Source organism: Neurospora hispaniola, assembly GCF_033458365.1.
Source record: "Neurospora hispaniola strain FGSC 10403 chromosome Unknown B0T23scaffold_1, whole genome shotgun sequence".
NCBI lineage: Eukaryota > Fungi > Ascomycota > Sordariomycetes > Sordariales > Sordariaceae > Neurospora > Neurospora hispaniola.
The window spans coordinates 3,606,637-3,617,895 of NW_026944406.1; the positions used below are offsets into that span (position 1 = coordinate 3,606,637).

General features: G+C 51.8%; 3 protein-coding genes across 3 annotated transcripts; 1 reads left to right on the forward strand and 2 right to left on the reverse strand.

Moving 5' to 3' along the window:
- Positions 1-298: 298 nt before the first annotated feature.
- Positions 299-1,917, forward strand: B0T23DRAFT_21808 (ubiquitin-conjugating enzyme/RWD-like protein). The gene is made up of 2 exons (XM_062833680.1): positions 299-761; positions 847-1,917. Exons 1-2 carry the CDS (start codon positions 713-715, stop codon positions 1,749-1,751), a joined length of 954 nt encoding a protein of 317 aa, XP_062697256.1. The 5' UTR covers positions 299-712; the 3' UTR covers positions 1,752-1,917.
- A 2,183-nt stretch (positions 1,918-4,100) lies between these two features.
- On the reverse strand, positions 4,101-6,589 carry B0T23DRAFT_21834 (quinon protein alcohol dehydrogenase-like superfamily). The gene is made up of 3 exons (XM_062833686.1): positions 5,985-6,589; positions 5,797-5,921; positions 4,101-5,746 (listed from the first exon to the last, which is right to left on the reverse strand). The coding sequence occupies exons 1-3, from the start codon at positions 6,320-6,322 to the stop codon at positions 4,374-4,376; spliced, it is 1,836 nt and encodes a 611-aa protein (XP_062697257.1). The 5' UTR covers positions 6,323-6,589; the 3' UTR covers positions 4,101-4,373.
- Positions 6,590-9,060: 2,471 nt separating this feature from the next.
- B0T23DRAFT_425078 (phosphoribosyl pyrophosphokinase) lies at positions 9,061-10,790 on the reverse strand (the record flags this gene model as incomplete). The annotated part of the gene is made up of 3 exons (XM_062839885.1): positions 9,061-9,518; positions 9,651-9,809; positions 9,884-10,790. 3 exons carry the CDS (start codon positions 10,788-10,790, stop codon positions 9,061-9,063), a joined length of 1,524 nt encoding a protein of 507 aa, XP_062697258.1.
- Between the last annotated feature and the right edge of the window lie 469 nt (positions 10,791-11,259).

Consider the following 11,259-nt stretch of genomic DNA (forward strand, 5'->3'; position numbering starts at 1 on the left):
GTAGGCGGTCCGGATGACGGTCCCGGCAGCGGCCCGGTGCAGTTCAGTCCCAGGTCCGTCTCGATTTCCTGAACTTGTTCTCTTCAGTTTGATAGTCTATGTTGAAGGCCCCAACCTGCTGCTTCCTGTAATTACCTAGAATACCTTCAAAAGAGCTCGAGATCATGGTACGATCAACACCAATCGGAGTCTAAGGAAGCTGGCCCTGGTGGACATGACGGAAGGCGGCTCCTGAATGCGGGGGAACTTGGAGCTGAGGCTGACCGTTGGCGGAGGTACGAAGGTAGGTAAATGCAAGGTGTCCTGTCATAGACACATACAGCTGTGCCGCCCAACCACAGCGCTCTTCACCACTTTCTGGCTACAGTGACCGCGGTCGCAAAGCGCAACCAAACTTTAACTCCTACCTCTACATGAGGTCCACATACCACAACTTCCATCACCTATACCTTGAATACGTATTGTATATTCTTGTGCATCTTGTGTGACATCTTCATTATAGTTTTGCTGAATCCATCCTCAAGAAAGCAGTCCTGATCTCGAGTCGCAGAGATAACCTTTTGACGCCTGGCCACGGATACTTCTACCACCAGGAACTGCCCGCTGCCGGAAGCAGTTGCACAACTTCCGGGCGACCCAAATACCGGACTTGACCATCTCGTCACTTAGGAACATCATTAAGCACCAAAGAAATAGCGAAAGTACCAGCAAAATGGCAACACCAAAGTTCAACTCCAAGTCGCCCACCATCCGTCGCATCCGTAAGTTGTTTCAGCATCACCATCAACATCATCTTTCTTCTTCACTGCTAGACACCAGGACTGATACTTGCTCAACCCATTATAGTCCGCGAAGCCCAAGAACTCTCCGCTTCGCCCTCCCCCGATTACACAGCCACTCCGCTCGAATCAGACCTCTTCGAGTGGCACTTCACCCTCCGCGGGCCTCCTAATTCGGTCTACGCCGACGGCATCTACCACGGCCGCATCGTTCTCCCACAAGCCTACCCGCTACGACCTCCATCTTTCCGCTTCGTCACACCTTCCGGGCGCTTCGAAGCCAACCGCGAGATTTGTCTTTCCATCAGCGGCCACCACGAAGAGACATGGCAGCCCGCCTGGGGAGTACGCACCGCCCTGGTCGCACTGCGCTCCTTTATGGAGACAGACCCCAAGGGGCAGCTGGGCGGTCTTGACGCGACCGAAGCCGTGCGCAGGCGGATGGCGACCGAGTCGAGGGCGTGGAAGTGTCAGGCCTGCGGGAAGACAAACGAGGAGATTATCTGGGAGTGTGAGGAGGCAGCCAAGGAACACCAAGGGGAAGGTCAGGCCGAGGTAGAGGTGCCGAGCGACTTGAAGATGGGGTGGCGGGACGAGATGGACAAAAACAGTAGCGGTGCGGCGGCGGCGTCGAGATCTGGGGCGCAACAAGACGAGGAGGATGCTGAAAGTGCAGAGCTGGCCGAAGGTTTCGTACAAACGGCGCCTTTACCACCTACGCCACAGCCTAGGTCGGTAGGGATTACTTCATCTTCCTCGACTCCAGCGCAACCAGGGCAGGGTGTGCCACAGCCGACGAGGACGATCCCTCTGCCTTCACAGTTTAATCCCCACCCCCAGCCTATGATGCAGCATCGTCACCCACGGCAGGTTAGGGTGAGTAACGACGAGGTGACGTTCTGGATCGACCGATTAATTGTAGTTCTATCCATCGCCCTTGCTGCCATGATACTCAAAGTTTTTCTGGCATAGCTGCCATGATATCTTTTTCAAGGCTTTCTGGCATGCGGTTTGGTTCTGCAGGGGCTAGTCTGATTGGTTGTTTTGAGGGTTTACACAGTTGGAATCTGGCGTTTATGGCGATCACAAGGATGACAAGGGTGGATGGGTTTTGGAAGGGCGTTTTCCTACGAGATTGGGCTTCTCATAAGGGGCATGTGGGCTTGTTTGTTGGAATACCCACACTTTTGGACGCCTAAGATACATCATGCGATTTAGCATTTGGAGACAACGGAGATTATATATATACAATAGTACTGGTACAGTGTAACACCTCGTACCCTTCCGCACAAAGGTATCGAGGCATGATGTGGACGAAACTAGCTAATTGGCTGAGCGGACACGATGCCATCATTGCGATGATCAAAGCGAGTGCCTACCACGGCATCGGTTCTATGTGTTTCTTGGGAAAGAATAGAAAAAAGAAGAAGAAGAAGAAAAGAAAGAAAAAATTACTCATTCACAATAGGCACACATCGGTGCCACTATACACGCATCAAGACTATTTCCACACACACACACACACACAGAGAGAGAGAGAGAGAGAGATAGAGATAGAGATAGAGAGAGATCACGAATCACAAATGAACAAGAGCGCATATAATTGTCTACCTGGCTACAACTCATCACATACGACCATAGATGGTAGAAAACTCGGGATCCCGTCCGCTCTCCCATAGATAAGCTACCAATCGCCAGACTAGTAGTTGGGTCGGTGACGACCAGCGAATCCCTGGTGTTGTATGTTTTTTTGGACTTCTTCTTTTTTGTCTTTTAAAACCTTTTCTGATCAAGTGAAGTACCTGTTCTCCTCCCTTCTTAGGTTGGTTTCTTTTTGTTGTTCGGTTTTAGTTTCTATCCGCTATTTTGGTGTGTGATTTCTGCGTTGTTACGTAAACATCATGAGTGTCACGTTGTCTTTTCCCCCTTATTCTCTCTCTCTCTCTCTCTATCTCTCTTTCTTCGAGATTCGAGAAGCAGTTTGGACTGAACTCTGTGATATTTATCACACAAGGTTTCTTCTCGGAAATGACAGGTGTGACATAGATGAATGTGAATAATAGTAGAGTAGCTGTTTCGCTGAAGTAGCATTTGAGGAGTTAAGTTATCTTTACTATGTTTACTTCAAGGCGAGGGCCTTTACAGGGTTGGTTGGTAATAACGACGTCAGTCTAGGGTATTAAGCGAAGAGGAAGCGGGAAGTAGTAAATAGAGAGATTGTGATGACAGTGGAAGGAGCTGTTGGCGGCGGGAGAAGTGTCAAGTGAGGAGGGAAAGCGCTACAAAGGGGGGGGGTGGAAATACTGTGAAGGCGGCTATCCTACCTAAGTGTGACTGTTGGCAGTTAAACGCTGGAAGATTGCTAAAGAAACTAATAAGACTTCGAGTGATACAACTGTGAAGTGAACATGTGTGTTTAGGCATTCGAAACAGGTGTCACTTCGTCTCTGTAAAGGCAGGAAGTATTTATTCACCGTATTATAGATCTTCGACGCTCCATAGATATTTCATGTCCATCACCATCCTCGAAGCTCGAAGGGTTTGGGTGACGAGAGTGATGGAGACACAATGGGACTCTTGTCCATCGGTCCTCCGTCAGCGATCCCCCTTTGAGCTGGATGCCATGTTCTGTGGCGAGATGTCTTTTGTATCGTAAGCAATGAAAGAGACAAGTCAAGGATGAAACGAAGTAGTGACAGATGGTCGTAAATGATCGGTTTATAACCAAGTCAAAAAGTGGTATAGTGGTATTCGCTATGTACGAAATGCAATGCAAGCGTTCCCTTTCCCTGTTTTCTTTCATCCCAACTTTTGAAGAGGTCTAGTCCATCTCAGGAACTTGTTCTTTACACCCCGCTGTGATAGCGTCTGACTGTCTACCCGCCCATCAATAAGACCAACCGCCTTGGGAACCCTTCCAACAGATCCACCATATCCCATATCCGCCTACTCCTCGCTGTAGCCTTGAAGTGACAAAAACAAAGCAAAACAAAAGCCAAGTAGATTGATTGATTGGCGGTGCGACAAAAAGCCACAATTCAAATCCCATCCGTCCATGCCATGTCGTGCCAATGCATGCTAGCCAATTTAAACACGCCCGCCCGCCTTTCCAGTCTTTCCCACCCACCACAAACGCCTGTTTGGTCCGAGAAGCAAATCGACGCGCTTTAATCTCAGATACCACATGATCAGAGGATGAAAGAAAAAGAAGAGAAAATACATAAGAGCAGTCGCTGGTGGGTTGAGCCCCTAGATCTTAAAGAGCAAATAAAAGATTAAAAAAAACAAAAGTGTATGTCAAGCTCTAGGTGGTGAGAGCAATGTGAGAAAATGGCGTGTTGTATAGATTGCGCACACATCATAGTCAGGACAAGAGAAGGTCCGATGCCTTTTACGAGATCGATGCCATCAAAGTTGAACAGGGTAAGATGCCGGAGCATCAAGCTCAAACAGCTGAGTGATACACGCTGTATGATCATGGCAATCTTTCTCGACGGCTGCTCTTTGCTGGCGGTCTCGATCTTCGGTCGCCTTCTTTCAGTCCATGGGCCAAGTGCCTTCCCGCCCGTTGCGGGCTCCTTATCCTTCACGTCATCATCGAATGACTCCCCAGTCGCCCGACCGTCCACTGCCGCCTCCATCAAGGTCGTGGACACTTTTCCTCGGGCTCTTGCCGAAGAGATTCCAGAACCGCAATGTCTCATCTCCGGCACCCGTCACCACGGTTTTGCCGTCCGGGCTCATGGCAAGGTACAGCACCCGATAAGTGTGACCGGTCAGGCTGGCGACTTGCGTCATGGAGGGGTACTTCCAAACTACTATCTGATTCTGGCTATAACCATGCGTCGAGACAATTTCGTTGGAGTTCTTGGACCAGGCAATGTTACAGACCTGACTGCCCGTGTCCACCTCGTTGAGTACCGTGCCGCGAACGGTGTCGTGAAAGATGATGCGTCTGTCAGCAGTACCGCCTCCGGAAGCCAGGAGACCGCGTTGATGTGGTGACCAGGCTATCGCTTTGACGGCTGCTGTGTGACCGGAATACTTCCATAGAGGTGTGTCGGAAAGCTTATCCCAAACCATCAACTTATTGTCGTTTCCTCCACTGGCAAGTTGGCCATCGTCGCAATTCCATTTGAGACCACACACTTCCTGCTTGTGACCAACCAGCTTTTTTAGCCACTGATCTGGCGCTCGGACGTCGCGATGGTATATTAGGCGATCCCGGGACCCTGACGTGAGAATGTGAGTGTTCCATGCCAATGCTCCAACCCTGCCAGTATGGCCAGTCATCGTTCTTAGCCTTCTTGCTTTCTCAGCATCCCAGATCTGCACCAGTCCTTTATGGGTACCAATAGCAAGGTGTGTCCCCTTTTGTATCCAAGATACGCTGGCCACCGTGTCGTCCTCCAACGTGCACAGCTTGTTGACTCTACTTGTTTGCGCATTCCACATGTAGACGCTGGATCCTAAACCAACGCCCAGGACATTGGCGCTCCCCCAGTCGACTAGATTCAAGTAGTAGTCGTCTAGCAGCTCAGGGGCGTCCAACACCTTAAATGGTACCTTGCTGATGGCGCGCGGCTGCTTTCGCGGGCTCAGTAAAAGTTGTTGGCTTTTATGTTTTATGGGTGAGAGACTGTAGATTTCGGCCCGGGTGTCCAGGTTGATGCCATGTCGACTTTGTGGCGTCCTTGATGGCGTTGGATGGCCGCCAAGGCTAGCATGTCGTGGTGATAGGTACGAGAACAGGTTCTTGTGAGGTGTAGAGGGGGTAAGGGTTGTCGGTGCTGCCGCGGCTTGGAGCCCATTCCGAGGAGGCGTCTGAGACCTTGTACCCTCATGTAGATAACCCCGCGATGCTCTCCTATGGTCTGGTGATAAAGACTCGGGGGCAATCTGTGGGACAGTACTCTCAAACAATTCTGATCGAAGCACAGTTGAGAACGTACGGTTTGCTTCCTCGGCTGCGAGATTGTCAGAAAGGCACTCCAGGATAAGGCTGGACCATACCTACTTTTCTGAAAATGAAGCTCCCCCTGTGGTGTGCGCCTTTTCTGTCTAGGCGTCGCCGGAGAGCCCTCTTCATGCAAAAGACTGAAACTGGCTTGCAAATCCTGACCGGACCGGGTGGGAATAAACCTGATTAGATGTCAGAAATACAATCCTAAAGTCAACAGACATGCCACCTCCAGCAGGACATACCTATCTCCGTTGATGCGTTGTCGCTTCCTATGCGAACTTGGCCCTGGTGAAGTTTGGCGTTGCTGAATCTCCCGGCGCAAAGCGCTATCAACTGCTTCGACGTCCAAGCTGTTCACAAAATTCTCAGTTCTGGTTGGTGCCCGTGGGTTCCTGGCAATCTCCGTCGGTGGTTCCTCGCGCGAGTTTCCGGATGACGGGGGAGGCGGTGTTTGCAGCCTCGACGATCTCGTTACCCTCGTTGTTGATGGGTGGACTGCCTGGCTGCGTGTTTCATGACTAGACCTTTTGGTGCCGGCCGAATGTGCGGCGCGCCCGGAGACGTCGCCGGTGGTCACCATGATTAAGTCCGGGATTCAATACTGTGGTAAACCTGTTGGAACCTGTGTTGCTGATTTGACGTTGAGGAGTGGGTGAGTAGTAGACCGGGTGAGGATGGTCTCTTGAAACCGTGCGACGGCAGACTTAGGTTGGCTTCGTTTGCTTAGAGGGAGGGATATGCCCAAGTCGGCGGCGGCGACGAGGTCGTGATAGGGTAGATGCAGCACGTGCCGGTTTTATCTAATCGTTCGTCCTTGGCGCACTTGTTGATGTCGTCCCAAGTCTGATGGGGTGAGAAGCCGGTGGGAAGGCAGACAGGTATGGCAAAAAGCGGCGGTGGTGAACGGATCGACAATGCGCTGCAGTGAAAGACTACTTCCTGTACTCTGACAGGGACTACAGTTGCTTTAGGCGGGCTGCGGCGCCGGTCGTCGCAAAATTAAAAGTTGTTCGCCGTGATCTCGGGTGTTGTCGCCGTGAAGAGAGAATGTGACTATGCCCACATGCGCAGCGCAAGACGGAAGCTATCGATGTTTGTTTCAATACGGTGGACGTCAACGAGTGGTAATTCCGGGGGGTGGCCTTCTTTCGTCCGCAGTATTGATTTCGGCGATCATAGGTGGTGCAGCAGGGTTGCGCGTCGGAACCGGCTTGTCAACGTTGAAACGGCGATAGCATTGAAGTTGTGGGCGGAGTCGGCGGGCGATGGATTGGACCGGAGGCAAGGTATCGGGATCAGAGGTTGAATGTTGGAACCTGGTGTCGCCTGGTGGTGGTTGTAAAGTCGAGGTAATCTCTGGAAAAGGTAGGCCCCAGGGGGTGGACGGCAGGTGGATGGGTGGGTGGGTGGGTGGGAGCGGGCGTTGATTGACACTCCCTCACCACTCAACTGACGGACTGACGGAGTCGCGGCAGCCAGACAGAGCCAGTCGCGCCAGGCCGCTGACTAGCCGCATTGGGTCAAGCGGGCACTGCAACGGCCTTGTCGCGCACAGGCCATCAAAACATTGGACCCGCCATTGCCTCCCATCTCTTCTAGTGTACACTACTTGTCCCGGTCAGCGCTGGCCCTTAGTCAAATCCAGTCCAAGGAATCGCGAAACTCTCGTCCACCCTTCTCTTCGATGTTGCGGGAAGCGGGTCCAAACATCGACCTTCATTACGTTACCCATACGACCAAGTGAAATTTACACTTTTATGTGCCCTGACCCAGCAGTCTTCCGTCCCTGTCCCCAAGGACTTGACTGGCTGGACCCCGGCTAGAAGTAAAGAATGCTGCATCAAAGCCAACATCACATGGGGCCAAAGGACTCGTACTACATAACATGAGTAAACTGGACCACAACTGGGTAACGTGGTAGGTGGTATGTAGGTAATACAGATGTTAGGTAGTTATCTACTTTCACTTCCCGCGCTGCCATATTTCCATCTTGACATGTGGGGTGCCGCTTGTCGTTCGTTTGCATCACCTTATTTCTATCTACTCCCCTCCCCCTGCTGACTGAAGAGAATGCAGTGAGTTTTTCTTCTTGTTCAACGTTGTTGTTGTCTTTGTTGTTTTCATACCCCAGGCCCAACGCTGACGGTTACAAACCTAGTGTACCTTGACGCAGGCCCTCATCCCTTCGCTCGCTGGTTCAGTCCCGCCTCATTGCATTTGGCCCTGCCTCCTGCACCGGCACTGCAGATATGCCACTTTTTGTTTACCTACTGCTGTGATCCCGGTTCTTGTGAGAGCAGGGAGCAGGGTGTGTTATAGCGCACTTCTCGTAGAAGACTTGCAGGTCAACCCGTCATGGTGTTTACTGCCCCAGGGAGAAGACGAATGAGATTCACTCAACATCGCTAGAAGTTACAAGCGGGGCCGTAATCTGCAGGGGGAAGAGGGTGAGGGGGGCAACACTGCAGTGAGCCGACCCCGCCAGAACAAACATGAAACCTCTTTTACCACCGCGTTCAAAGGCGTTTTCAGCGCGTCCTTTCGCGTTAGCGACGCGTCCCCGGAATGGAAACAACGAACGTCAGCGTGCAAAATCGAAGACAACAGCATGTTTTCTTCTCTTACCATCCCTGCAGCATGGATGTTACCTACCGGGCTACCATTCGACGTTCGAAGACGGATTGGGGAAAGTTCAGAACCTGACATCTGGATTCCAAAAGTCAAGGACTGGGCTGTAGCAAAGCGCCTGGAATGTATTCTGCGAAGTATCACGTACCATGTCTTAATTCTCGTCCGCTGTCGTTCTACCACTGTTTTGTGCCCTCTCTCGCAAAATCATAGGCTGTGCCGAAGAAACTACAAACATATAGATTCAAGTATCATTACACTCCCAACCGACTAAAAAACAACGGCAACTTTGTACATTACACTACAATTTTAGGCTTCCCCCACCAGCATGGATTCCAGCTTGCGTCCGTCTTCACATGAGACGATAAAATACCCCAGGGTTGTCAAGTGGCTTCAGACAAGGGCAACATGGATCGAACGTGCTGATTCTTGCCCCACGGCAGGGATTTTAGGCCCAAGTACACACGATACATACCGGTCAACTTCCACCTCAGGAGTCGCTTCAAATCGAGTGCAGGATGCGTGTTTGCGATCTTGTTGGTAGAAGGTAAACTTCGTCATGGAAATACAGATTGTGAGTAAAAGAAGCAGCCGCAGACAGAAAACGCCATCTGGCCATCTATACTGTACAAGTTAACCTCACCCTCCCAGGTCAATTACATCTTCCTACTTTCCATCTCCTCCCACCCCTTAATCCCCATCCCGGACCAGCATACTGATGCTCTCCCCAAACACAATCCTTCTAATCGCCTCTGCAAAAAACGGCGCAATATCCAACACCTCCAACTTCCCACAAACCACCCTCGGGTCCACATCATTCTTATTCTTGTCCGGCAGCTCCTTCGTCCCCCCGGCTCTAGCTGCCCCAAAAGCTTCAAGATGTCGATCCTGCGCCACCGTGTTCGTCACCACCACCCGGTCCAGCGCCGACGCATTAATCCTTTGTATCGCGTCGCCGCTAAACACGCCGTGCGTGATAAGCGCAACCACTTGGACGGCCCCTTCGCGCTTGAGCAGCTTGGCCGCGCGTGTGATGGTGTTGGCCGTGTCGGCGAGGTCGTCTACCAAGATGCAGATGCGGTTGGCAACGTTGCCAACAAGCATCATGGCTGGGTAGTTTGTGTGGGTTTTGGACGGTCGGCGTCGTTCTATGAGGATGAGGAAGACAAGCGTCAGTTTCTTTTCATGCGTCTCGAAGGGACGAGTCTGGATATAATCCAGTACAGTGGTTACGGATATGAAGACGTGAGTTCGCGCCTCCTCCCCACGAATGAACTAACCTTTATGGATAAGAGCAAATTGTAAACCTAGACTGTCGGCAATGGCAGCGGCGCGTTTAGCCCCGCCAGCGTCCGGGCTGACTATGACGGCTTCCTTGTAGTTCTCGATGTGGTGCTGGATGTATCGCTTGAGGAGCGGTCTGGCGATGAGGTTATCGACTATGATGACTCCCAGTTAGATGGGTGTGTACTTCGGAACGGGAAACGCAGTCGTGCTGGGACATCAAACTCACCGGGAATATCGAAGAACCCCTGATACGTGCTCTCATGCAAGTCGCACGTAACAATCCGATCCGCTCCCGCACACGTCAGCAAATCCGCAATCAACGATCCCGCCTGCGCCATCATCGGCTTAAACCCGACCTTTTGTTGGAACGCCATTGCCATGGCCGGGTTCTCGAAGTCGTGCGTGGTGAACTTGTCGTTTGCCTTTTGCTGTTGGGGCTGCTTCTCCCCCAACGACTTACTACCAGCGTCGCTTGCCGGTCCCGTCACCATCACCTTAGCCATGTCGCGGATGTCGCTGCCACGGGTGATGCTGCTGCTGCTGCTGCTGGACAGGCCATTAGCGAGCTTAGACATGCCGTTAGCCAGACCGGCAGTTCGTGGGATGTGTGCGGCCGGGGTAGGCGGGACGCTCTCAAACGTATACGAGACACTCCCTTGGCCTTCCCTAACTGTCATTGTCACTGCATCGTGATTTCTAGACACCAATGGCGCCCCGGTGCTGGTATACGGCAGGTCTGGCTGGCGGGAGTAAGGGAAGAACGGCAGGACGGCCGTGACCCTGCGAGCAGATCCCGTCTTACAGGCCGATATCATGATGCAGAGTTCGATGAAGTAGTCGTTGACAGTGACATGGCCTGTTTCCGCTGTAGCTGAAGTCGAAGATCCATCGGTGTTGTTGTTGTTGTTGTTGTTGTTGTTATTGTTGGTCGCGTTTCTGTTAGTTCCCACCCCAAACGACTGGATGATGTATACGTCCTTCCCACGTATTGAGTCCCTAATCTCGCAGCGTGTCTCTCCCGACGAGAACTTTTCCAGCACGCGGCTTGCCGGTGGTATGCCCAGGTAATTGCAGACGCTGTCGACGAATTTTGGGTGCGAGTTACCGCTCAGGACGACGACGTTGCGAATCATGATTGCTGTCTTACTGTCGTTCTGTCTCTCGGTATACGTGTGTGTACTTCAACGATTCGTACAAAACACGACGGGATGGCACTGGCTAGTGCCAGCTTCGTTGCCGTTGATGTTTCCACTTGTCGCTCAGTCCCCTTCCCGGACTTCTCCCCTTTTTCCAAGATTGGCGTCTTGAAGCAGTGCGGTCATGGATGGGAAAGGACCGTTGTTACAAACAGTGAGGTCGTAATTAGGTATATAGAGAAGGGGACAAAAAGGAAGACAGGAGGACACAGGAGGACAAAAGGAAGAAAACAAAAATCGATCAGGTATCGAGCTGTCGAGAAGAAGTTGGGAGAGTTGGGAGAGTTGGGAGTCAAGTACTTGCGACACCACCTCCAAGCCGGATGGCTCATCAAGGTTCCTCGACCTCCCAAGACGGGTTCATGTTGTTACACGGAAGGCGGCATGGCCGGCTAGTACGATAACT

Coding starts and splice junctions, on each gene's coding strand:
- B0T23DRAFT_21808 (XM_062833680.1), top strand. CDS start 713: ATGGCAACACCAAAGTTCAACTCCAAGTCGCCCACCATCCGTCGCATC. Junction 762..846: donor GCCCACCATCCGTCGCATCC/GTAAGTTGTTTC, acceptor AACCCATTATAG/TCCGCGAAGCCCAAGAACTC.
- B0T23DRAFT_21834 (XM_062833686.1), bottom strand. CDS start 6,322: ATGGTGACCACCGGCGACGTCTCCGGGCGCGCCGCACATTCGGCCGGC. Junction 5,922..5,984: donor CAACGCATCAACGGAGATAG/GTATGTCCTGCT, acceptor ACATCTAATCAG/GTTTATTCCCACCCGGTCCG. Junction 5,747..5,796: donor GGAGCTTCATTTTCAGAAAA/GTAGGTATGGTC, acceptor ACAATCTCGCAG/CCGAGGAAGCAAACCGTACG.